We start from the raw sequence: 27,558 nt of genomic DNA, 5'->3' as shown, positions 1-27,558 counted from the left end.
CAAATAATCAACTAGAAGTCAAGTTATTATTATTTGTTGCGCTTGCAACTGGGATCGACGACAAGACTTTTGTCAGGTAGTGTACTCGCGCATCTGTAGATTTTAGTTTGCAGATTATTTGAAAAAATCACCAGCAGAATCTTTGCATATTGTTTTAACTTCGCACCAAATGTGAATTGAACATGTGTAATCATCATGTGTAATGCATCAGTTGCTCTTGTTTAATCACAGAATATTTTCTTCTTGAGTTGACTTGTTTTTTTTTTTGTTTTTTTTTTTAACTTTAAGGGAGATGCGATTGCAGTGAATTCTGCACATTTACAGCTAACACATCAATTTACATCATTTGTGCTACTTCATGCTATTCTTGCTTTTGCATTGTCTTTGTATTTAATCTACTTGTGTGAATGCTTAATTTCGCATTAATGTTGGACTTTTGAAAAGTAATATAAATGCAAATCTTTTTTTTTTTTTTATTTGTTGTTGTGCAGTCTGCAAAAAAATACCGCAATATCCATAATTTACACATTTATTTTGTTTTTAACAGTAACTAAGGGTAAACAAGAACATTCAAAAACCCTCAGTCCCCCATCCCACCTCAAAGGAGAAGAATAAAAAAATAAATTAATTAATAAAACAAAAAACACAACATTAGAACCTACAAGAATTGTCAAAGCATCTGAATAAATATACATACAATATAAATAACACACGCACACATTAATAAAAAAAAACAGAGATCTTTCTTAAAAGAAAAAAAAAAAAACAACAACTTATAAATCAGCGAAGAGGTGAGTTGTATTCCTGACAAAATTAAATAGAGGATCCCAGTATTTATAAAATTTTTCAGTGGAACCTCTTAATGTAAACTTAATTTTTTCAGTATGTAGAAAAGACATCAAATCTTCTAACCATGAGACAGTGAGAGGAGGTTTAGAAGACTTCCAGTGTAATAAAATCCGTCTTCGGGCTATCAGTGACGCAAAGACTAGAACATTAGCATTCTTATTTGAAAGGTTGTCCAACAAAGCAGATACACCAAAAATAGCAATCAAGGGGCATGGTTCAAGAGAAATGTTGAAAATTGTAGAAAAAAGTATCAAAGAAAGAAAAGCCAGAGAACACCTAGTACAACAAACATCCACGCCTGAAAATATCTTACTTAATTTGACATTCATTATAATTGCAAATCTTGATGTTTAAACTTCTAAGCTGTTTACAAAAACAAACTGCACCAAATACAATAGACAATACACTACATTTTAAAGCCTTAACTCTAGAAAATAAGAAAGCCGCAGTCATGAATCTGATACCTTTTTTTCCACAGCGAAATGTTTAGGTTACTTCTGAAAATGCACAGTAAGTGCCATTTAAAATCACTGCACTGCTTTGATTTTTTTTTTAGCGCTAACCAAGAAAAAACTATTTTATTTTAGTGCTTCAATAAGCAACACCAACTGGCACTGAGTGAATTTGCATTTTATGATGCTCTTCTATTTATAAATGCAACGGTTGCCTCTAATTTGAATAAAATATCCATGTGTAAAAGCAAATAATTTAATAATAACAATCTTTTTTTTTATTGCTCAGCTTTGCATTTAAGAGCATACTGCCTTTTGTAGCTCTGCTTTTCAACTATGATGTTAGTTTAATGTGAATTTTAAGACAAGTGGAGAGTTTCATCACAGACAGTGTTGTGGTTGGACCTGAAATATCAGTGGGGCGTCTTGCGTCAGAGCATTGCACAAATGCCGACATGAGTGAAACAAGTTTTGATAGGGGTAGCCAGACTTTTCTCTAAAACAGAGTTGAATATGATGGCTTTTCATTGGGTGCGCACACTGTTAAAGAGGGGACCGTAATGCACCAAGGACATCCTATTGGTTAAAGATTAAGGTTCAGGTTCAGGTAAGCTAGGAACGGCGTGGTTCCCTCCTACTCATGAGGGATTACAGAGGTTTGACATGTTTCTTGTACCTGTCTGCCGCCTCCTCCCTCTTGCCGAGACATTTGTGATATTTGACAGGAGTAAAACATCACCGTGTCATCTAAAGATCAGTTTGTTCAGATCTTAAAGACCTCGAAGTTGAGAATGTCACCGGTTAATGGATATTCTTGTGGTTTGGGCAAGTCTTCATGATGATGTGCTTTGGAGGCAGAAGAAGGCAGAGGGGGGAAGAAGACTGTTTGATCTCAGTGGATGTTACAGGGGTGACGACCCCTTACACGGTAGACGCAGGTAAATAAATACTTCTTCAAAGGCGAATCAGACATTTCATCTGTACAGGTGTAAATACTGTCTGAAGAACAGCTACTGATTTATGCTGGGAGTTTTCTATTGGTATCGTTTGGTGATTTAAATAACTGAAATCAAATACTTGTCTAGAGTTCAAGTCATCTGTGTTCAAATGTATCTGTGGCATTAGAAGTAGGTGTTTGATATTTAGTGTAGTCTGTATCAAGGTTATTATAGTTAACGAAAACTTATGAAAAAACGAAAACTAAAATGTAAAAATAATTGTCGTTAACTGAAATAAAAATAACAACGAGAGTTTTTTCAAAAACTAGAACTAACTGAAACTGTATTGTGTACATACAAAACTAACTGAAACTAACTAAAATTATAGCAAAAACCTCCTTCGTTTTCGTGTTTGTAAATGTATTTAATAAATAATCTTACTGTAAGCCTTTTAGAAGTAAATATAATCCGCGCGCAGGTGTTTGTGTTTGACCCTTTCGCACCTCAGAGTCTCCTGCTGCCACTGGTCAGACCGAGCCGGTTCTCCTCGAGTCATCCTCTCTGTTGCTCCCGTGACAAAAACAACGCGTGGACATGACAGCAGCACGGTGACAGCATTAAATACAGAGATATAAAACTATTACCTTAACACATTTGTGCCCAATAATGGGTTTTATTTCTGTATCACGATCACGAACGAATCTTTTTAACCGGATCTTCTAAGTGAACGGGTTGAACTAGTTCACCAAATCGAACTGAATCATTTGAAACGATTTGCGTCTCCAGTAAGCATTTATTCACCCACTTATCCACCCACTTCTTACTTTATAACAAGCCTAATACCCCCTCTAAAAAAAATCCAATAAATACTCTCATTCAGTTATTAGAACAGTAATGTTACATTGAGAAGCGGTGAACCGATAATACTGCGCATGCGTGATTCAGTAAACCAAACACAAAGTACAGCCCGCTGTGTGACTGAACTGATCTTGTAACAACTGCCGCGCGGGTGAACTGAGGGCTTAAATGAGAGAATCTGGTGAAAAATGTAAGTTTATTTCATAACAGACAGTCGTAATGGAGTTTGAATAAGTGAAGCATGATTCAGTTGGGTTTACAGTTAGTAAAAGTTCACTGTAAGACATTTTTTAGATTATGGTGATGTTTTAACAGACTGAAATGACTATTGCTGACTACATAACTAAAACTAATGAAAAAATCCCAAACTATTATAACCTTGGTCTGTATTGAACTTGGCGAAGCAGTGGCGCAGTAGGTAGTGCTGTCGCCTCACAGCAAGAATGTCGCTGGTTCGATCCTCAGATAAGTTGGCGTTTCTGTGTGGAGTTTGCATGTTCTCCCTGCATTCGCTTGGGTTTCCTCCGCGTGCTCCGGTTTTCCCCACAGTCCAAAGACATGTGGTACAGGTGAATTGGGTAGGCTAAATTGTCTGTAGTGCATGAGTGTGTGTGTAAATGTGTGTGTGGATGTTTCCCAGAGATGGGTTGCGGCTGAAAGGGCATCCGCTGCCAAAAAACTTGCTGGATAAGTTGGCGGTTCATTCCGCTGTGGCGACCCCGGATAAATAAAGGGACTAAGCCGACAAGAAAATGAATGACTTTAGTATTGCTTTGGTTGTTGATATTTTAGGCGATTGTCTATTAGTGAAGCTGAAGATGAGTGAGAGAATTCTCATGATAAACGGATGAGATCTAATTAACACTTGGTAGTAAGGTGCAGTTTTTTTATGTAGTAACAAGTGGACAGTCCTAAATATAATTGTAATAGCATCTAATGGTGTACTCACACTAGGCACGGTTGTCTTGAACTGCCCAGGTGCAATTGTCCCCCTTCCCTGATATAGCTGACATTTTCCAGCCCAAAAGCTTGTCCAAAACCCACCTGAATGGACAAAGAATGCCCAAATATTAGATTAATATTTATTTAATTTTAATTTGTTTAAATCAGAAATTAGCCTAGTTACTTTAATTGTCATAATTTAACCATACAGCAACCATGAGTCACAGAACCACAATAATAAAATTACAACGTAACTGGATCACATCACAGCACTGCACCTCTGTAGATTAGACTGCTTACTCGCCTACATATTGCAGATTTATTTGTTTAAAGAGGATATTTAAATAGTTTATACATTTTTGTTTTCATTAAATATCCTGTGTATTAAAATAAAGTATTTTAGAAGTTAGTTTCAGTCTGTTGGTTTTAAGTATATCAGTTAGCTAGTCTGCAGCAAAGTGTCTCTAGTGAATCTGGTGAGCCTAAAAATAATTCATTTGGCAACTCCCGAAACGATGACTTGTTTGACACAACAGAAGTAGGACACTGGAGTTCCAGCTTCTACAGCAGCTCCCTGGATTCCTAGTAGGGTTCAGGTAGATGCATTATGGCGTAAATGCATAAATTCATTTGATGTTTTACATTCTTTTGAACACCTGTAGGTGCTGCTTGTCAATCAGCGCTCGACGCTTTTATGTTCGTTCTTGCTGTCAATTGCGGGAAAAATTGTCAATAAATGTTTTATGATAAACCACTGTGAGTTTAACTGCAGGTGCTACGTGAAGCACGTGTACGTAAAGGGGAGTCAGGTTTGTCGAGAAGTAAACCTAACCCTAAACCAATCTCACAGTAACCTGTTGTGTTTTATTATCGTCCATACTAGGGGTCACCAATCTCGGTCCTGGAGGGCCAATGTCCTTGCAGTTTGATCAGGGTTGGAGCTAAAATCTCCAGGAACAAGTTTGGTGATCACTGGTGTATACCTACCCCAACCCTAATCCCAACCCAGGGCTCGATATTGTGACCATTTTGATCGCATATGCGCCCGAAATTTAAGCTATGCGACCTCATAATATATATTGGGAGCATTCGTGCGACTGCATATAATGGTTGTAGTGCGACCTGTTTTGGGTTTTTTTTTCTAAAAACGTGGTAAAATCGGTCTTCCCTGCCGCTATATTGGTTCATATTAGCTGTCAATCACTAAAGACTTTCCGCTGTCAGTCGACAGGGCGGGAGCTTTTGTGACCGCGGGGAATGCAAACGGCTGAAGAGTGAAAAGTACACTGACTCTCGATGCTTTACATGCACTGCGTGTTCAGCCAAAACAATCTCATGGCAATTCGTAACTTTTTCATAAGTTTCCTCGTGAGATCAGGCTGCAACAGCACAAATGTCCGCTAAAACACCATCACCAAAGAAGCTTGCCTTTACTGAGTTTAAACTGATGTGGGTTATAACCAAGAACAGTATTGCGCCGGTGGTCATCGGAAGAATCCTGCTCTGCCCCCCTCGTAATGGGCCGGCTCGCATGCTTTTCCGCAAACACAGAAAGATGTAACTCAGCGTGTAACGAGGCTGAGCATTAAAACGACACAAACTGAAACCAAAACTTTTAAAAGTGAGACTTTTCTTCCTTTCTTTTGTCCGTTCTTTCTTGAGGTGTATATTATTTTTCTATTTAATTACTGATGACTGCTTTGCAACTTTCAGCATTGAATTGAATGATTTACTATATTATTTTGTTTTTTTTTGTAGCAGAACTATTATTTATTAAATTGACAAGCATATAAAAACAGCAGTACAAAATAAATATTTCTTACTACAATGCTTCATTTGTATTTTATGCAAACCATCAATTTATTTTTTCATAATAAATAAGTAACAGAAGGACTTTATATAGCAGATAACTTACATTAAAGCACATTCAAGGCAGCATGATGATGAGAAATATAATTCATTATTAGTATTATTGTCATCATCGTCATCATTAATATTTTATAATTATTCAACATTCATTTTGGAATTATTGCATAAATATTAAGTCATCACAGCATTAGTTAGATAGTTGTTTCTGGGTTTTGTTAGTCCCAGTTGATGTTTTCAAATACAATAAATCCCTTAATATACAACTTGTCAAATATATCATTCATTTTTGGTGGGTGCTCCTAAATTTTTTCTGGTGCTCCTAAATTTTTTCTGGTGATCCTAAATATTTCAGGTTGGGAGCACCGGTGCTACCAAGTAAGAAAGTTAATTTCGAGCCCTGCAACCTCACAGTAACTTGTTGTGTTTATTGACGTCTACACCTACCACCCCACTTGGAGGTCTCCAGGCTGCAGCGACACCTACTTGAACGAATCGGGAAATGGGGGTCAAATGTGCCTGGCCACGGTTCGGATAGCCTAGTTTGAGTACACCCTAAAATGTATTATACTCATCCACCTTGTACCCCAAGGTTGTCAAATACATTTGATTGGACTGCTTTTGTAGTATAAACACTTATATGGTAAATAAATTTGAGGAGCCCACCTACTATTTGCCTATTGTTCTTGCACCATTCTTGCTTAATTTTGTTGTACCAAAACACCAGTTGCTATCAGAATTATAGTTGCCACCCACATCCTTTTCATTCAGTTACTTTCCTGCTTGTAAGCCACATAAGATGGTTTGGATCATTCAGTAGTACTCTTGTGTCACACTGAACACTCCTGTGAAAGTGATTTAGGGCATGATGAAATAAGAGGGGAGGATATGAAATCCAAACACAGTTGATCACCGGAGATGTTAAATATAGATTTGTAGAGAAACAGTGATGATATTCACAGATTTTAAGTTGAGGGATATTTCTAGTGGGGGGCTACTCGAGATATACATTATAGCTTACAGTGTGTGTCAAGTTTTGGTTTTCCTTGTAGAAAGTCTAGGATTAGTAACCTGTGGCTTATGACGTGTTCTCAGACTTGTCAGATGTCAGACAAGAGTTAACTGAAGTGGAGCACAGATTGACTGGATCTGTAGACTGGACTATAATGAAATTCGTGTTGTCTGTACGTTGCAGAGAATATGTGACAATCAAAAAAGAAATGGTATAGAGCAGAATGTTGGGAAATAAAGGGAGTTGAGAAGTCAAGAAATTGAAACACAGATAAAGGATACAGAAAGATTGGACAATTGAAAGGGGGAGGCAGGAATGAAACAAATACAAAAAGTAAAGGAAAGAAGTAAATAAAATAGTAAGGCAGGAAAAGGAAGGAAAGCTTGACGGAAATAAAGAAAAAGTGTAAAGGAAGACCGTAATAGGAAGATTAGTTTCTTTCAAAATAGTCTGCTTAAAGCTGTAGTTGATCATTTTAATGAAGTAACCTGTATTACATAGTTAAGTCATAATAGGCTGTTCGTAGACAAAACGAAGTGTTTTTTGTTTAATTATATTGACCTTATTCTAAAATGTGGAAGTGCGCCTGTTTTCGCGATTGTCTTTGAATTTCCAATTCAGTCACCTATGGGAGAAATGACTAGGAATAATAAACGGCAGAAAACGCTCAAACTACTTGCTCTACAAACAAATGTTTGCTTGACTATACAGACCAAGTAGAATAATATAATATGAAAATATCAAATTGCAACATCAAGCAGCATAACGAGCAGTTTTTAACGTCAAAAAATGAATGGAAGTCAATGAGATCGGAAGTCTCAAGCTAAAAAGATTCAAATGGCAGCGCCCACTCGTCGGCGGAGAATAAGGTGAATATCCATCAAATGACAGCCTCAAGGTTACTGTAGTCCAACAGGAACATTACCTTTCATAAATTATTTTGCACCATGGGAATCTTTGTTTAAATGTTGTCAAGTGAGTCTAAAATATGATTCCCCTCAATGGGAGTGCAGTAATATTAGACGTTTGGGGCAGTTTTCATTGGAACCACATGTGGGTGCTGTTTACAAGCACAAAATCTGCTCCCGTGTTTTCCTAACCCAGATGACTTTTACTGACACTGGCAGTAAGATCTACCACATTGGAAAACATGCTATACTCAATACTAGCAGACAGTCTTAACAGTGTATGTTAAATATTTCCTATTGGAGGGTGGATGCTGTTGTGCTTGTATATTCATAGCTGGAGACAGCTTCTGCATGTAAAATTGGTACATCTAGAAAATCATTTTATATTCGATGCACATTGTCTTTCTCTTCCATAATGCTTATTCACCCTTTCTGGAGTTTGCATAGGTGGCATGAAAACTTTTGACATGACATTCACTTAGCATAGGCAAAACCTTGCATGAGAAAACTGGGGAATTGTTTGGCATTTCATCCTCCTCCCCCTTGCAGTGAGCTCCCCAGTTTTGTTTGCCAATTTCTGGCTTATTCATTTGATGAGGAAATGCAGTTGCAAGGGAGGGCAGTTTAGAAAGGGGGGGAAGGGGCCAGAGAATTAGAGAGTGAATGATTGAGGGAGGCTCCAAGAAAGGGAAGCTCAACAAAATGCCCTTTAATTTAGATGCTTTATAGGATGGTGCAAATGTTGGTAACCGTGCCGAAGATACTCACCACCCAAAGCATCAGACACCCTCCATTTTAATCTTCAGTCACAGCAGTAGCTCCCACAGGGATTTCTCTACAGGTGCTTTGGCAATGTCTCCGCTTTATTGAAAGAAAGGATTCTGCTCCTTGCTTTGCTGTTATCCTTAGGACATGTGGGACCAGCTTGAAGTTCAAACAGAGCCCTTTTGCTCAAGCCAAGAAGCGGAACATTAAGGAACTTGTCTACACTGCTGACTGCAGGGTTGCACAGACCTGTTTTTGACAGTAGGAGAAGACCAAAGGCTTTTTAATCTGTGGCTGCACTTATCGCCTCTGTGCGCACAGGTATTTTTGTTGTTCCCCCACAATTCCCTGCAAGGTAAAAGTAGCAGGGAGGTCATGCTGGGGCTTGTTTGAAGTTCCCCCCACCCTCTAACTCTGTTTCTGTCTCTCACAAGTCAAAGGTGAGGGATTATGCTTGCTTTTGGAATGTGGCCTGGAGGTGAAAAACTCAGAGAGCGTCTGTGTTAGATAGAGTGCTTAAGTTGGCGAGAACAAGCTTGCAGAGGTGTGTCCACGATTAAAAAAATGGGAATCCTAAAAATAAGTTCACATTTTATCCACTGAGACCAAGTTAGTAAAACACTGTACATAGTTGCTGTTTACAAAGAATGGGACTACAGGAGGAGGTCCAGACTCTCATGCCTTCAGGGCGGGCTGAGAAGAGAGGAGAGGATGAGTTCATAGCTGTAAAGAGCAACGTGGGAGAGGAAGACGACGACAACGAAAGACAAGCGAATCAGAGGGAGGAGCGTCAAGAGAGCCCAGGGCAGAGGAGGAGCGCAGCTGGAAAGCTCAACAGGTGGCTTTACCTGAGCAGCACAGGGAACAGGGGGTGGAGGAAAGGGGAAGTTCTCGGAATGAGGACAGACCGGTTACCTATCCTCCGGGACAACTGTACGCAACAATCGTCTGCGGAACACTTTGACTTTGCTGGGGTAGAGAAAGCTTTGGAGCTCCGTACTGGTGTTTGCCACATTCCCTTTAAGGAACTAATTTGCAATGCTGTTTCTGTGGAGAATGCAACAGAATCTCATGTGGTGGTCTTGCAAAGGCCCGCACATGGGCTTCGGCTCCTGGGCAGCAGAAGAGCGATGAGCATGTTTGTCTTCCCAGACAACAACAGGAGACAGCAAACCACATCAACCAACCACCAAGACAGTTCTACAAGACCTCACAGTTTTTGCATGTTGGAAGCAACCAACTCTAAACAAGTTATTTTGCCTACCTCTGCTTCCACTAATCATGGTTTTCCAGATGTGGTCCAGCGGTGTAGGACAAGGCGAGCTGAGCTGCGTGCCATCGATGGTTTAAAACCTGACATGCCGCCATCTGCCAGCCTGTTACCTCTTCGTCTAGAAGAACCGCCAATCCGACGGACTTTGAAAAGCAGGAGCAAACCAAGGCCTGTTAGCATGACTGTTCTTGAGCTTTATAAAGAGCGTAGTGGATCTCGGGATGAGCTTGCAAGCCATACTGGCACCGGTAGTTTGCCTCGTCCAGGATTCCGGTGGAAATGGTTTGGTCGACAGGCAACTGGAAAAGAAATGGGGGTGACACAAATTTCAGCAAAGCTGAAGGAATCTAACAAAGAAGAAGCACCCAAAAAAATGTTCGGATCGCTGAGAAGGAGTTTGAGCCTCCGGATGAGACGAAATCGTAATCAACCTGAGCATGAGGACAGAACTGAGCTGAGACGCACTGCAAGTATTGGAGAAAAATCTATGCAAAGCACTCGCCCATTCTCGTACCTTACTGGCAGGACGTTAGCACCAGCATGTGAGCAAGATGAGGACCAAGGGGCCACACAATACATACAGTACCAAACACAGGGCAAAGTAGCAGTCTTGGAGGTTCCTCTTCGACCTGCCAAATTAACCAAGCCCACTAAACAAATGCAGCCAGAGACTAGTTTTTGGCAGCTAATTGCTAGTCGTTTTAAGAGGAAGGAGCCGTTGTCCAGCAACAAATCTGAGCTGAGCACTGGAAGCCAAGCAGTTGGCAGCCATCCCCCTGTGAGAAATAAAAAGCCAGATTCTGTTGCTATAGAGACTCTAGCTGGCATTGGTTTCCGCAAAGGTCAAGGTAAGTCGTGTAAAATGCATAATTTTATTCCACATCCCAGTCTGACGGAGGAAAAGGTGCTGCTTTTTGTCTGAAGAGGACATACTCTGAGTGCCTGGACGTAGCCTTGGAGAGCAGGGCAAATTGATTAAATATTTAAACGATATTGAAGGTTTGGCTTGGGCAGCACCAACAGGCATAATAAGAGGTTAAATGCATTATTCACTCCCCGTGCTTTGGCTCTGTTGGAGTGTGTGTGTGTGTGTGTGTGTGTGTGTGCTTGAGCTGTTAATTGGCTCCAAGAGGAGTTTTCTTCCAGTGCAAGTCTGCACCGCAATTGAATTAGGAAGCCAAAAAGCGTCTATCAAATCTTGTTTAATCATTAACGCTTTCAAGGTAATCAAATAGACTGCAGGAATAAGTCAGAGATGGAAGATGCAGACGTATAAAAGGAGAATAATTTAATGGCTCTGTTTTATTATCAGAACCCTCCTAAGCACTGCTCAGGAATGCTCTTCCTTTTGCAGAATGGAACACAGAACACTTCTGTTCTCATGGGATTGGAGTTAGGGTTTGTTTATGCTTTTACAGATATGAAGGTTAAATCGTGACCCTCATGCAGACAACAGTCCTCATGATTTTTTAAAGCGATATCATTCGGAGTCGATTCATTCTTTTGCCTGCAGCAGATGCATCGTCTCAAAGGTAGAGAAAACAAATAGTGCAGAGCTTTACGCTGTGATTTTTGAAAAAGGATTATGTTACAAAGAGTGGAACAAGTAGATGTGTGTAGGCAAAGGCTCTTAACCTCATGTCACCTCAGTGCCTTTGTAATCCTTACTTACACAAAAAAATCATTAGTTTTCCCTGTGGCATTTTCAACGGATGTGAATATTTGAACAAAGTCTATGCGCAGAGTTGCATATGGATCATCTTTTGCACATTAGTTCGTCTTTAATCAGTGAAGTCTGGCTTGCAAATGCAGTGTGATATATTTCACAGCTGAAGTTGTTGTCAGAATATAATTTGAATGAAGCGTCTGCAAACACAAGATGACTGAAATGTCAGTGGAGAGATGCTAGCACATCTGCTATGGAAATAGAGCTGTCCTTATGTTTGAATTAGTAGGACATGTAGCAGGATAGAAGATGATGTTATTTGGCAGTACATCTTGAGGTGTTTTGAGGACTTGTTACATTGTGGAACAGCTAGGACAGGACTGACAGGCTTAAAGGGTCATGAGATCCCTAATTACAGCACAAATCTTACCAGATTGTTAATAAATGACAGGGTCCCTTTGTTTTGATGGTCCATTTGTTGAATTTAAATTACATTGCATCTACATGCCAACTAAGGGTGTCACGATCCTCCAAATCCTCGATTCGATTACATTTTCGATTCTTAAGTCACGATTCGATTCGATTTTCGATTATGAATAATTAATTAATTAATAACGAATTAATTATTTGTTGCCTACCGTTTAAACTACCTGACCTGCATGGTCTTTGTTTTACCCATAACCAAATCATACAGTAAATGAATAAAGGTAAGTTGCACACATAATTACCAAAATCTATCTATTGAAAATAATCTATCTATTAAAGAAACGTTGGCTAGAATTCTGCTTTTTAGGCTTAAATTATAGAGAGACATATGTTATATATAGCAGATGAACCGAGACTGCATCAGATCGCGAAGCAGATCAATGTTAATCATTTCCGCACTGACACCTCGAAAGAAAGAACAAAACAACTGGCCTAACACAACATATTATAAGATTAAAACATGAAAAAATCATCAGATAGTAACTTCGGTCAATTTTCCTAACGGATAAACCGAGATCAGGCTGGATAAACAGCTCTCGGTAATATTTCAGCATGCTTTCACTTTCGCATTTACCGGTAAGAATGACGTCTCGCCCTGCTCATCGTTCTCTCTTCATATAGCCGTATATATGACTATTACACGATCATAATACACTGTGATATAGCCTGGGTCGTTAGTTTCGTTGCATTGTTTTGATTTCTCACTACAATCGATCCGCTTAATAGGGCAGAGACCGTCTCATTCAGGCGATCTCGGACTGATTGATTTGCCAAACAAATCGCGCTTACGGGGGAAACGAGACAGATTCTGAAACAAACATCTATGTGTGAAAGCACCGTAAGATTGTATTTGCACACAATTGACAGACAGTTGCAGCACGCAGCTCTGGCTCGATCTGGCACACAACAAGGCAGCACTGTACACTGGCCCGAGCGTTGCACGAGCGTGGCAGCATCAACGATTCTATTTTTTGATTCGATAATCAAAATTGAGCATAAATTTCGATCGATTTCGATTTAAATCAAAATCGTGACACCCTTAATGCCAACTAATTCTCCCTTGAATATACATAGACTGTTACGTTGGGGTTAGGGTTAGGTTTTTTGTAAGTTGACATGTACTTGCAGTCTGTCAACTTACAATAGTCAGTTAAATGTCTGTTAAATGTCTGTATCAACTGTTATTAAGCAGACAGTCTACTAATACTCAAATGGACCATCAAAATAAAGTGATACCAATTAAAGAAATCTTTGAAGGAGGACACATCTCTGGAAATCTATCAGTTTATCTGGACTGATTCTTTTAACAGACTGTGTTTGGACAGAACCACTGAGTCAAGTACTTTAATTTGATCCAATGAGACATTGGCTATCATCCAATCAGTTGACTTGCATTTATTGTAACAATATACTCGCATTACATTCTTAAGTGTACCTCGGAAAGCTCTCTTCAGCACAGCAAGCTTATATTAAATGACTTTCAGGGCCTGTTTTGAGGCAGTACCATTAGTCACTCGTCACATTGTGGCTAGTCTACACCCTTGGCATTTGCTCAAGTTTATTTTCATTGGTTACTAAGGAAACGATCCTCCCCAAAATTCCCAGATTGACCTTTCTTTGCAAAAAGTTGACTGACAGTCGGAATGTTAGGTGTGTTTGCTGAACTTGAGAGGTTTTTGGACCAAAGGGTTGCGTGTGCCTGTCGTAACATGCCCTGAAAGTTTGACAAGCAGGTCGTTTCTGTCTTCTATAGCTGTGAGTTCTTGGTATTTCAAGCCTGGAAGACTTTACCTTTTCTCACCTGCGTATAAAGTGCTAGACTCTCCTTAAAGGCCTTCTCAGATGGAATTAAGATGACTTTTTGGCCTTGGGGTCGTGATGGCTGGGAAAATAGTGTTAGGTCACTTCAAAAGAGTGCAAAGCTAGAAAATTGCATCGTGCCTAGCTTGAAAGAATCCATTACAGTGAGTTATAAAGGTACAGAAAGTTTCCTTTCTCTTTTAGAAAGTGCCAGCGTAATGAGAACACCATGAGACATGCATTTCAACCGTAAATCCAACTACAAAAGCTCTGCATTTCCCAAAAGAGCTTTAAATTTGGTCTGTGTAAGAATTGTTACGTATTGATCTCTTTTTTTATGGCTAGTGGGTGAACAGCTTGTGATGGAACTTTCTGACTTCTTAAATTGTCTATAAAAGCCCATTGACTGTTTTTATATGAAAGTTCTAGGACTGACTAAAAACTGATGTCCTGCTCAGGTTTTTTTTTATCGCTAATCAAATCATTCATTTTGTTCTTTTAATATTTAGTATGTATTGTATAGCTGTCACATCATAGCAAAAAGGTCGCTGGTTTGAATCCTGAGCCAGTTGGCATTATTGTGTGGAGTTTGCATGTTCTTCCTATGTTGGTGTGGGTTTGCTCCTGGTGCTCTAGTTTGCCCTACAGTCCAAAGACCTGCGCTATAGGTGAGTTGGATAAACAACATTGGAAGGGCATCTGCTTCGTAAAACATTTGCTGGAATAATTAGTGGTTCATTCCACTGTGGTGACCCCTGATAAATAAGGGACTAAGCCTAAGGAAAATGAATGAATAAATGTATTGTGTTGAGTCTCAATAGAAATCTTATATTTTCCTAGTGCACGTTTAAATGCATTAAGCTTATAAAAAATAAGCCTTTCAATATCTCACTGCAAAGTAATTTCAACTTTTTTATTTTTATTTATTCTTATATTTTTTCTTCTTCTAATTAGGTATGTACTGACAAGGACATGTTAGCTTACTTTATAACAGAAACTAATTAGTCATATTTGAAAGCCAATTATCAATAAAAAGGCTTATAACTACAAATTTTTATGTGGATTTTTCAAGGTCTAATTACAGAAACGCAAACTAATACAGTGGAAAACTTTTATTTTATAACTTTAGCTACAGAAAACTAATTTGTTATCTTATCGGCCAATGCATTTGTTGGTCGGCGCAAAAATGGTGTCACTACTTGTAATCAAAGAATGAAAAAGAAGTTAGTATACTGCCAAACTAAGCATTGAATCAATGCATATGCCTCAATTCAACTGAGTGGTAGAGTATAATTTTTTAATTTTTTAATTATACTCTTTTTTAGAGTATAATTGATTTAATTCAGTACAGGTCACCTTTACCAGACTTGTGTCTCCAATGCCAAATAGTACCAATAGTACTCTTTTGGTAGGCGTGGTGTACGACAGAAAGTTGCAGGCAGCGTCATATTGCTTCAAGTTCAAATATCGAGAAGCACTTCTTCTATATCTATCTATCTATCTATCTATCTATCTATCTATCTATCTATCTATCTATCTATCTATCTATCTATCTATCTATCTATCTATCTATCTATCTATCTATCTATCTATCTATCTATCTATCTATCTATCTATCTATCTATGTATATATGTATGTATGTATGTATATATGTATATATGTATATATGTATATTAGATATTAGATATATTATATTAGATATTAGATATTTGGGGCTGGATGCTGGGCAATTTCGTCTTATGCAATATGCATTGGGAGGGTGCTATCGCAGATGGACCTGTCAGAGGAACGCCACTCACTTTAACGTTAATTTTGCCAAATAACTGTGCTTATCACTGGCTGACAAGCTGTTATAATATGCTGAAAGCATTATGTAAATAATATATATAATATGTAATCAATATGACTTATCTCTAAGACAACAACAAACTCTGTACTGCACCGGATGTCATTCCCTTGCTGTAAATGCTAGCTTTCCTGTTTTTTTTTTCTGCAACCCGTACGCATTCTGAACGTTTACAAACATGGTAATTCGTCTATAAGCTGCTTGCCGCAATTCACTTTATGGCCACCGGTGTTGCTATTGTGTAACAACAGCTTCTAGTGCCTCATAACGCATATTGATTTCCTTGCATTCTGGTACATCTACAGGAAGGCCTGAAAATGAATTCAGCACAATTTCTAAACGTCCCCCTTGTGATTGCGATGGCCTTGCCCTCTCTGAGTCACTTTTTTTCCAGCTTGGTAACAATAAAGTTCGCCGTGGCTCCCATATGACTCAGAAAGCGCATTGTTTGCAGCTTTAAAGCATCAAAATGAAGTGCAACATCAGTCTGATTCCTTTCAACTGCAGTGCGGTTCAAATTTTAGAGGAAATTTTGCATCTGTCACTCCCAAAATACCTGCCTCGTTGAGTTGAGATTGCGTGTACTCAGTCTGAAGCCTAATTACTCTGATTTGTTTTGACTCGAAGCATCTTTGGGATAAATGCTAGTGTCCTGTGGGATTGTGGGGTGTGGTTGTCAAGTTCAGATGTGTTTGCTTGTTGGCACAGGTCCACTTTTCCTTAGATTTGTGTGAAAATGGCTGGTTTGATCAGGGCACGTTGCTGAGCGCAGCAGGAAGAATCTCATCTGAGTCACTTCAGCGGTTTGTTGAGTGCAAAGGGAGGGTGAGACATCAAGTTTAAATGAAGGACAGAAGGAAACACCTCCTGACTTGCCGTGCGTTACACTTAGCTCAACTCGGGGTGTGCAATATGGCGAAATATATCGTGTGGACAAAATAAAATGTCTATTTGCATTTTTTATTTTGCATTATGCTCTATCCATGCTTTATTTCATGGTATTAGAAAATACATTGTTTATGGTACTATTTGTTCGTATGAGTACAATATCACACATGCAGACAGAAACATGAACAGCATCATGAGAAAGTTGCAGTCTTAAAAGAACATTGTTAGCATTTTACATTTTGTTTGTCTAAAGTGTCCAGTTATAAAGTTTAAAGTGTACGTTTTAAGTCAAATATTTGCCCTGAAATTTTAAATAAAGTGAAACATTATCATATGAATGAGTACATTTCTGAGTATATTCTTTAAAATGTAAAGATTTATATATATGTGTATGTATGTATGTATGTATATATGTATGTATATGTGTGTTTGTGTGTATGTATGTGTGTGTGTGTGTGTGTGTGTGTATATATATGTATATATATATATATATATATATATATATATATATATATATATAAAAATATATATAAATATATACACACACACAACAGTTCTGTCTGGTTCTCAAATCTGATTGGCTGATAGTTTTACGATATACTGCAATATCAGAACTCCTACAGCCTCTTTACCCTTTGTGTATTACTCCGCCCACATACAGCCAGCAAAAAGCAGACACTACAGATCTAAAGTTTAAAAGATGCTTGCTCAACTGTTTTAACTGTCAGCTTGTGATTTGAATCCGGAAGAAAGTAGTTCCTCATACAAAAGGGTTTTTGAGACTCTCCATGTTTGATTTTGTTTTTATATACACAATTATGCCGTCAAACTGTTGTATAAATGCAATATCACACGAGTAGCAGTGCGATATGGCTGTATACCTGCGGCTTTGTGCCAACGCACACCTCCCACCAGTGCCGATATACAGCCATATTGCACTGCTACTTGTTTGATATTGCTCATATGTATATATGTGTGTGTGTGTGTGTGTGTATGTATGTGTGTGTATATATATATATATATATATATATATATATATATATATATATAGTTTCAGTTGGGGTAACAGCAGTGCTTGTATTATCAAGACAACTATGGACACTTTTAAAAATGTAGGAGAGACTAGTGGTTGCTTTTTCAAGTTATTCAGAGCTGTATGCAAATCTTGAATATCACAATATTATTAAATATTACATTCATAAGTCAACCTTAATGCGTTATTCCAATACTGACTGAAAGGATATATTGTGCAGCCCTACCTTGCACTATCAAAAAATAGTATCGAATATTGTTATTTTTCAAGGTATCGTATTGAAATTAGAGATTCCAGTATTATGACAGCACTAGTATCGGGATAAAATAAAATGACTTCTTTCATGATATGAGATTTCATCATATCGCCCAACTCTAAGCACAACATGTTCTCTCCATAACACAAACACTCACAGTGACTCTTATTTTGGTACAATGTATAAACGGTTTCGCTCATGAAGGGCTCCTTTTCTTGGTGTATTTTTCTCACAGAGTATTTTCTCTTCCCTGATGCTTTGAATAGTCATTTTGATTAGATTGGACAAGGGCAGCGGAGTGAAAAGTGAAGCAAACAATGCAGTGCCACAGACCTCAGTGGCGCTTTAAAAAGGCTGCCCATGTGCCCGCTGTGCTGATGATGTAATCACTGTACAACAGACAGTGTTCCTGTGTGTGTGGGGCAGGGTTTTGCTGGGCCAATGATGGCTTGTGTTTTCACTGTCGTGTCAGTCTGTGTAGGCAAGATGACAAACGTGATTATTAGTAGCAATTAATCCTCTGCATGAGGGGATGACATACTTTTCATTTACTGTGGGTTTTTTGTCTATTATTGAGGACCAGACTCTTAAAATAAAATTGTTCCTTCAGGTTTAAAAAAAAAAATTTGCATTAATTATCATTGTATAAAAATAAACAAACAAATATAGACTCATCAGTCAAATAAGATTCATATTTTAACAACAAAAGGCAGGATTTAAATTCCATGTTTGCAAATTGCTTTTCTGTCTGCTAAATACTTTCTCCATATTTTTGCAATTTTTGCATATCTGTAAACGTGAGTTTTTGAATATGTAATTTTGCGAATATTTCAATGTGGTGATATCATTGACCCATGAACATTTCTTGCTTGTCGTCAAACTATTTCATAATGGTAACAAGAGGTGATTCAATCATAACGTAACATTAAAGCAGCGGTCATAAGTGTCAATATGTGGACCTTTTGGGACTCTCTGAAACTATTGTTATTGTTTACATCCCTCAAAATGGTCTATATGTTTTTCTTTTTTTGTTATGCTAGTTGGTTGTTATGGTGTTGCTAGTTCTTTTCTATTATGTTCTGGTGGTTGCTAGGTGGATGTTATATTATTCTACTAGGTTGTTGCTATGAATAGGGATGTCCCGATGCAACATTTTAACTTCCGATACGATACCGATATTGCAGCCATCAGTCCGATACGATACCGATATAAACCCGATATCAAAACAAATTATGAATACTTTACTAGTATACTGTAAATGCTATGAATACTAATACTAGAGGTTTTGCTTCATATTGACATGACAGCATCACGCAGTTGCTGCAGATTTTTCAGCTGCACATCCATGATGCCAATCTCCTGTTTCACCACATAACAAAGGTGCTCTATTGCACTGAGATCTGGTGACTGTGGATGCCATTTGAGTACAGTGAACTCATGTCATGTTCAAGAAAACAGTCTGAGATGATTCACACTTTGACATGTGGATCAGCAGTTTCGGAAATATTCAGACCAGCTCTTCTGGCACCAACAACCATGCCTCGTTCAAAGTCACCTAAATCACCTTTCCTCCCCATTCTTATGCTCGCTTTGAACTGCAGCAGATCGTCTTGACCATGTCTACATGCTTTATTACATTGATTTGCTGCCATGGTTGATTAGAAATGTGCGTTAACGAGCAGTCGAACAGGTGTACCTAATAAAGTGGCCTATGAATGTATATGTAATGTCTGAAATTAATTAACACTAAGCACTTATTCTGGTTAATTGGTTTACACTTAATTGTTTTTTAGTAGATTATTTGCTGATGAATTCTGCAATAAAACAATGTATGTTTACGGTACGGAGTAAAGTGAACGGCGTAATCACAAGTTTTCTCTCCGTTTCTTTCCAGATTCCTTCGTCAACAGTCAGGAGTGGACATTGAGTCGATCAGTACCAGAGCTCAAAGTGGTGAGTGATTTTTTTTACCTTGTCATTTTATCTCATAACATTATTCTAAACAATACATCCTGACTTGTGGAGGACTGAATGTATTAAGAGAGACTGACTGCTGTTTCTCTCTCTCTCTCCAATGATATTTCAGCTTAAGTGTCACTCACAACTATTTATTGCTGACGCTCCCTCACGAGTCAGAAAATACAGTATTCACTGATGCATCATACATAATATTACTGTCAAAGTATGACTAGAAGAGTTTTTTACACTAGTGTAGTACAAAAATAGGCATATGTACAGTCAAAAAACTTCAGGGATGAATGATCCGACTGCAGAATCATAATTACCCAATTAAATAAACACCCTCGTCATAACAGCTTATTATGAGGCAACACTCTGAAAGCATATGCTCATGAAGTTTTTACACTCCTAATGAAATTTCTCTCCCCCGTCTTTGTACTTAAGACTTGCGGTGGCCACATGGGTAACACACTGCTCGTCTAGGCTTTTATTATAGAGGAGGATTGTTACTTTCTGAAAATTCTTAACAATAAACACACCAGTCTCTGATAAACCCAGACACGGTTCAGTCGGAGCCTCTGGTGTTTAAATGATGAGGAGGTTTGATGTTTTTTCACAGAAGTAAATGGACAGTTTTTCTATTTCTTGAGGGCCTTTATGTGGGTCAAATTTGTTCTTATAAGGATTCACAGTTATTCATTCATTCATTTTCTTGTCGGCTTAGTCCCTTTATTAATCCGGGGTCGCCACAACGGAATGAACCGCCAACTTATCTAGCAAGTTTTTATGCAGCGGATGCCCTTCCAGCCGCAACCCATCTCTGGGAAACATCCACACACACATTCACACACACACTCATACACTAAGGACAATTTAGCCTACCCAATTCACCTGTACCGCATGTCTTTGGACTGTGGGGGAAACCCATGCAAAGGCAGGGAGAACATGCAAACTCCACACAGTTATGTTGGTGATATTTTGAATATCAGTGAGGGCAATATTTCTTCAGTGATATACAGCTGAAGTAAGAATTATTACCCCTCCTGAATTATTAGCCCCTGAATTATTGTTTTCAACACATTTATAAACATAATAGTTTTAATAACTCTTTTCTAATAACAAATTATTTTATCTTTGCCATTATGAGAGTACATAATATTTAAAACATAAGAAGATACTAGTGTTCAGCTTAAAGTGCAATTTAAAAGCTAAACTAGGTTAACTAGGCAAGTTAGGGTAATTAAACAAGTCAATATATTATGACGGTTCAGTGTTTACTAGGGGTGTCAAAATTAATCGTTTCTTCGATGCACCGCGATGCAGACGCGGACAATTCGGTATCGGTTCAGTAATAATCATAACCGGTTATTACTGACGTCATTTACCTCATATGCGCTCTGTCGCGAGGGAGACGATCGCGAGTATTTACAGCGCTCTAACTACTTAATACTCATGAACTGTGCACAATTTCACTGTGTGTGTTTGAGAATGAAAGTAGCCTACTCCATTTCTCTCTCTCTTTCTCTCTCTTTCTCTCTCTCTCTCTTGCTCGCTCGCTCTCGCTCTGTCTCTGTCTCTCTCTCTCTCTCTCTTTCTCACATACACACACAGTGGCCCATTTGACCTGCTGGCGTGGCTTGTCTTCTCCTCTCGGCTGTTTTACAGCGTTACATTTGGATACAGAAACGAGCGCATGTCTGCAGAGTTTTCTCCACCGTGTCTATCATAGATCGGCTGTGAGATCGCCGCTGCCGCCTGCCGCTTATCATTCATCTGAAGAGCGCAGCGCGCAAGAGCCAATCGCAACCGTTTTTGTTGAGGGTGTAACCAATCAAAGGGGTGTAAGAGAACTAGACAAGGATCAGAAATTGAGCTGGATATTTATATTTGTTTATATTATTTGCTCGTTTTTTTTTAAGTTACAGTTTATATATCTGACTGTTTGTATTAAATGACACAATTGTATTACAAATAATAGCATATATAAATATAAATATATTCATAAATTTTAATACAAGAGCTGCTACTGTGAAGAAAATATAAAAGCACCGTCAATGCACCGTGATGCACCGAAATATCGAATTGAACCGAATCGATAACATGATAATCGTAACCGAACCGAACCGTGAGACTAGTGTAGGTTCACAGCTCTAGTGTTTACTCTAGGATTTTTTTTCCTTGCAGGCCTTTTTTACACAGATCTACCAACTACCTGTGGCGTTATTTCAACGACAAATGTTGTGAGCGCAGCATTACTAGTCGAGATCGCATTTATGTAATAGCCTTTGAGCACGCGAATCTCTTTGCTTGCGTGCCGATTTCCTCTGCTCATGCACAAAACTTCTTGCACGCCCCCTCAAGCACAGATCTTCTTGTGCACTCTCAAATAAACGCTGCTGAAGTGTGATTTAGTGCATTTATGTAACAAGTATGTCTCCAACATTTATAAGATTTGCTAGAAATATTTATGAATGTCTCCAATAGACCTACAGAGCGGTTTTAATGTGTCCTGAAGTAAAGTGAAACGGCTATACGTCGTGTTTGTTGGCCTCACTTATCCCGCACCAGTCAGTCAGTCAGTCAGTCCGTCAGCACGTTATAGTAAAGGGTTAAACAAATAAGCTACAGTACTACTACGGTTACAGAAAAGTTTGCAATGTTATAATTCACTAACCTTTTAATACATTTTGGTGCGATTATCACCCTCAATTAAAAAAAAAGATGTTTGCATGAGAAGCTGTAATGTAGCCGTGGCGGGATCAATTTTGCCATGGCGCCCCACCATGGAAGACTGAATGTAGCGGAAACCATGTGGTTTGTTCTGAAGACATTTACCAAAATATAGCTTAGGGGGCTAATAATTTTGACCTTCAAATGTGTTTTAAAAACTTTTAAATTGCTTTTATTCTAGCCGAAATAAAACAAATAAGACTTTCTCCAGAAGAAAAAAATATTATAGGAAATACAAAAATTTTTGACTTGAACTGTATGCATGTTGTTTGTTTTTTTTTTTTTTAAATTTATGATAATAATATAGCCGTACTTAAAGGGCTAGTTCACTCAAAAATTAGCATTTGCTCATCATTTACTCATACACAAGCAGTTCTAATGTTTTGAGAATGTAAAGTAGAACACAACGGAAGATATTCTGAAGAGTGTTGGAAACCAGAAGACATTGACATCCATAGTCAATGTCTATGCTTTTCAACATTCTTTAAATGATCTTCTTTTGTGTTCAACAGCAAAAAGAAACTTAAACTGGTTTGGAAGAAGTGGAGCGTAAGTGAAATGACAACAATTTTTATTTTTGGGTGAACTATCTTTTAACATTAAACGTGTATACACTTACCGGCCACTTTATTAGGTAAACATGTCCAACACAGTTCATGGTGGTGGTGTAATGGTGTGTGAGATATTTTCTTGGCACATTTTTGGCCCATTTGTACCAATTGAGCATCGTGTCAACGCCACAGCCTACTTATTGCTGCTGACCATGTCCATCCCTTTATGACCACAGTGTACCCATCTTCTGATGGCTGCTTCCAGCAGGATAACTCACCCTGTCATAAAGAGCTATTCGTCTCAGACTGGTTTCTTGAACATGACAATGAGTTCACTGTACTCAAATGGCCTGCTTAGTCACCAGATCTCAATCCAATAGAGCACTTTTGGGATGTGGTATAAAGGGAGATTGGCATCATGGATGTGAAGCTGACAAATCTGCAGAAACTGCGTGATGCTGTCATGCCAATATGGACCAAAATCTCTGAGGAATATTTACAATACCTTGTTGAATCTATGCCATGAAGGATTAAGGCAGTTCTGAATTTTAGAGGGTCCAACCCTGTACTAGAAAGATATACCTAATAAAGTGGCCGGTCAGTGTATACACAGCATATATAGTAAACAAGAGATGACAATGCTCATGACAAAGCCATTGACATGACTATATTATATAATTATTGAATAATTATATTATTATAATTAAAAAATAAAATAAAAATTTTGCATACTAACATCCAGGAAAACTCCCGATCATAGATATGTTTGTATATCTCTGGCTTTGGATGGCCACAGTCCTCCACTGTACCTTGGTCCCGCATTCATTTCAAAGGAGTGCTACCCTGTTCCAAAATGGCGGCTCTATTGACGCATTCAGGCGCATTCAGGCGACATCTAATGTATCTATCTATGGCCTAGTAAGAGCTTGATTAGCTAGCCTAGGTGTGTCTGATTGGGGTTGGAGCTAAACTTTGCAGGACACCGGCCCTCCAGGACCGAGTCTGGACATCCCTAATTTAAGGGGTGTAGAGGAAGGTGTAAACCTTTGAAAAAAGCTGCCATTTGAATCCTGTAATTTTTTTGATAGTCAGACGGCATTCTTCAAGATCAGCTCAAGCTGTATGTATAATATCTTTATCAGTGCTCACTTCGTCATTTGATTTCAGTATTTGCATGAGTAAGTCCTTCAACTTCAGCGTTTGAAGACAGAGATGAGTGTATCTGTCCTCATTATGTTTATGAAGCTTTCCGTCTGCAGCTGGTAGGGAATTATCATCCGTCCTGTGGAGCGACAGGAAGAATAGTGTGAGGAAACTTCTGAAAGTTGCTTCCGTCATGGCTGAGCGCTTGTTTGATGACTGAGGGATCTAGAATGTTTTGAGGGAAATCCTGGATGCAGAACGGATTTCCTCCATCTGTCACTAGGGACTTGTGCTTTAACAGAAATTACCTTTGATGTGTTGTTTAATGTAAATCATCTGTAAAGTTTCAAGTCTAAATGCAGATAAATGGAGAGCATTCACACATGATTATTTCATTCCTATGTGATTCTTTACCATCCTGTTGTTTTTTTTACGTATACATGTGGTTAATAGATGTGCATAACAGATACATTTTGGTCTCACATTTTTTTACAGCACGTCATAAATGAGCTCCATGTTTTTATCTTGCTGTGTCAAGTTAAAGGTCCTGTGAAGGGCTTTAAAATGTGCATTTATTATACAATGTTTGACATAATCTTAACTGAAAAAGCAAGGGAGGGTGGGGCTAAAGTGGCTCCTCCCTTTTAAAAAAACAGCCAATAGTGTTTAGTTTTTTATGGCAGCTCTGCCAGTAAGAGGGGTTGAGATCAATCGCTTCGAATGAAAAGCTAACAAGAAGTGTCTTGAAGGGGGCGGGGCATGTCAGATACTAGAGAGCATTTGATTAGTCAGGATATGATGAGAAACTGAAGTATGAGGTGATGTGAAGTTAACTGACCCTTTGTTAAGCCACACCCGAAAACCGCCACACACCAATCGTGGCTTAGCAATCGAAGGTACGCGCAGGAGGTCTGTCAAGCCAAAGCGTTGTGCATATGGATTGTACGAATCTGATACCCGGTGTCTTAAGCCGGCTTTCCACTGTACACGACATTTGGAGACGACTGTCGGAATACGCCCCCTTGTGGCAGTCGCACAGAATTTTCAGTTCTGACTTGCACCATGGGAGAGAAGCTGTTCTGACAGTGTCCGAAATAAAGGAGTGCAAAAGCAAGAGTCTTTATTTCTGTGCGTTCGCCATGGTTGAATGAATGAATGAATGAATACTAGAAACTCATATTGGAGGGAATGTGGAGACAACATAAAATATATATTTTTATTACTTCATTACTTGCATTTATGAAACGAATTTATTTATATATATATATATATATATATATATATATATATATATATATATATATATATATATATATATATATATGTATATATAGACTTTTTCTGATTCAAAAAATAACCAAATAAACTAGTATTTCTCATCTAGCATGCACGGACCTGCTTGGACAACACTAGAATACATCACACCCGGTCAGCCGGTCGCATACGGTCTACTCGCAGGAGTTCAAATATTTCAACGGATCCGCAGCTCAAATCTGATCCGAATTTTCCGCGTACGGAGATGATCGGAACTCCACGCAGCTCCCGCACTAATCTTCATTTGAAATGAATGACTTCCGGTCTGTCGCTTGTCGTGTGAAGTGGAAAGGAGGCTTTAAAAGTTTGTATGGGGTGTTGGAATTTTTTTCTTAAGGGGAGAAATGCCAGCGTGGATGAAGCTGTGTGAGGGGCCGTAAAAGCAGCACAATCAAGTCATATTTCCATCTGTTTCAAGCTATGAATATTTGGATTACTTATCAACAGAACAAAACAGTGATATGATCACAAACTGAGCACTTGCAGTCAATATACTTCACCCGCAGCTGTTTTTCAGTCATTTATAACCCTGATGTCCATGTCAGAGCTGTAATTCATTGATTTCTTTTATGGTCTTTTGGAGATTTAGTCAATGGTGAGGGTGTTATATCGGGTTAGATATTTGGTGTCATATTAAAATTTGCTGGTAGGGAAAATCTATTTGTTCACTTCTGCTATTTATACTTTGATTTGCATTTAAATTTATTTATTTTTTTCACTTTTCACTGCTAATAAGAATATAAACTGTATGAAAAGCACACAAAAAATACTGACAGTTATAGGTATTGTGCCTTGATATGGGGCAATGATGCTCAAATTCATCAATTTCCCCTTTCTGGCTGTTCTTTCTATGAATGAAGGGTGTAATGATAGTATCAGCTTCAATTTTGATTAAGTTATTTTCTAATTGGTTGCGTGTTATGTCGTGAATAAACCCCTGTAATGCATACCACAGTCCTTTTTTCTGGCTTTCTCGGATCTCTCACCTGTTCGCCAAAAATGACTATTTATATCCCTGGGAATGTCTGACATCAGCGCATACATATTGTAATAGACGTGCCAGGCACGAAAGCTTGACAAGCATAGCAACAGTAACTAAGGAGGGCAGGGCTTAGCAAAGGGTCAGTTGTTGAACCATTTAGTTGGAAGAGACAAACTACAAGCTTTACATGTTAATATCGATTTTATATTTAGGCTAGGAGAACACTAGCTAATAATATCCGTAATAATAACAGACTAAAACTAAATGTTTTAATTTCACAGGACCTTTAAAATCATTTAACTTTTACATGCAGTGCCATTCATCAGTGTCAATACCAAAGAAGTGGACCAATCGGAACAACTCAAAGGGGGGGATGTTTACAGTAGCAAGTTGGCATATCAACTGTTTTATTTGACAACAACATGGAGGAGACACTATTGCATACTACTCGGCTACATTATAAATTGCATACAACCCTGCTTTATAGTACATTAAAAACAGTATGCGAGCTGAGTATTATGTGCGAATTCAGCGGTATTCGAAAAACAGTATGCAAGAAGTACCCATCTGACCTACTACTTCCGGTGAAATTCTGAATTGTGCATTCAATGGATGCTACGCTATCCCATGATGCAATGCAAGATAATTCACAAATGGGAGTGAAGCAGCTTGATGGGGGTAGGTCTTGCGATAATTACAAATGGGAGATGTAGTGCATCCAGTCATACTACTCATATTTATACTATTGACCATTAGGGCCATGTGACCAATCAGAGCAAAATATAGTCATATGACCAATCAGAGCATAAGAGGCTCTCAGAGAGGCGGGGATTACAGAGACCAACTATTTCGTTAGCTGTTTAGACATGCACAGTAAGCAGTTGACCAATCAGAGCAGAGGAGGGCTATGTGACCAATCAGTGCAGAATAGAGTCGTACGACCAATCAGAGCAGAGGAGGCTCTCAGAGAGGCAGGGTTTACAGAGAGCAACCATTTCGTTTTGTTTTTTAGACATGTAGAGTAAGCAGTTGACCAATCA

At 38.5% G+C, this 27,558-nt stretch overlaps 1 protein-coding gene across 7 annotated transcripts in view; it reads left to right on the top strand.

Annotated features, from left to right (window-relative positions):
- The window catches only part of agap3 (ArfGAP with GTPase domain, ankyrin repeat and PH domain 3), a 985,397-nt gene that overhangs the window by 143,370 nt on the left and 814,469 nt on the right, over positions 1-27,558 (top strand). For 3 of the 7 annotated variants that reach the window (XM_009297585.5, XM_073940986.1, XM_073940987.1), the window contains exons 1-2: positions 9,080-10,711; positions 19,734-19,792. In XM_009297585.5, coding sequence (XP_009295860.1) covers positions 9,238-10,711; positions 19,734-19,792 — 1,533 coding nt within the window. In that variant the 5' untranslated portion in view covers positions 9,080-9,237. Of the gene's footprint in view, positions 1-1,756; positions 2,240-9,079; positions 10,712-19,733; positions 19,793-27,558 lie in introns of those variants that run through there. The other 4 variants (XR_012399506.1, XM_017353885.4, XM_073940988.1 and 1 more) reach the window with 2 other exon arrangements.

The sequence above is a fragment of the Danio rerio genome, chromosome 24 (genome assembly GCF_049306965.1).
Source record: "Danio rerio strain Tuebingen ecotype United States chromosome 24, GRCz12tu, whole genome shotgun sequence".
NCBI lineage: Eukaryota > Metazoa > Chordata > Actinopteri > Cypriniformes > Danionidae > Danio > Danio rerio.
This window is presented reverse-complemented; position numbering and strand designations above follow the sequence as displayed.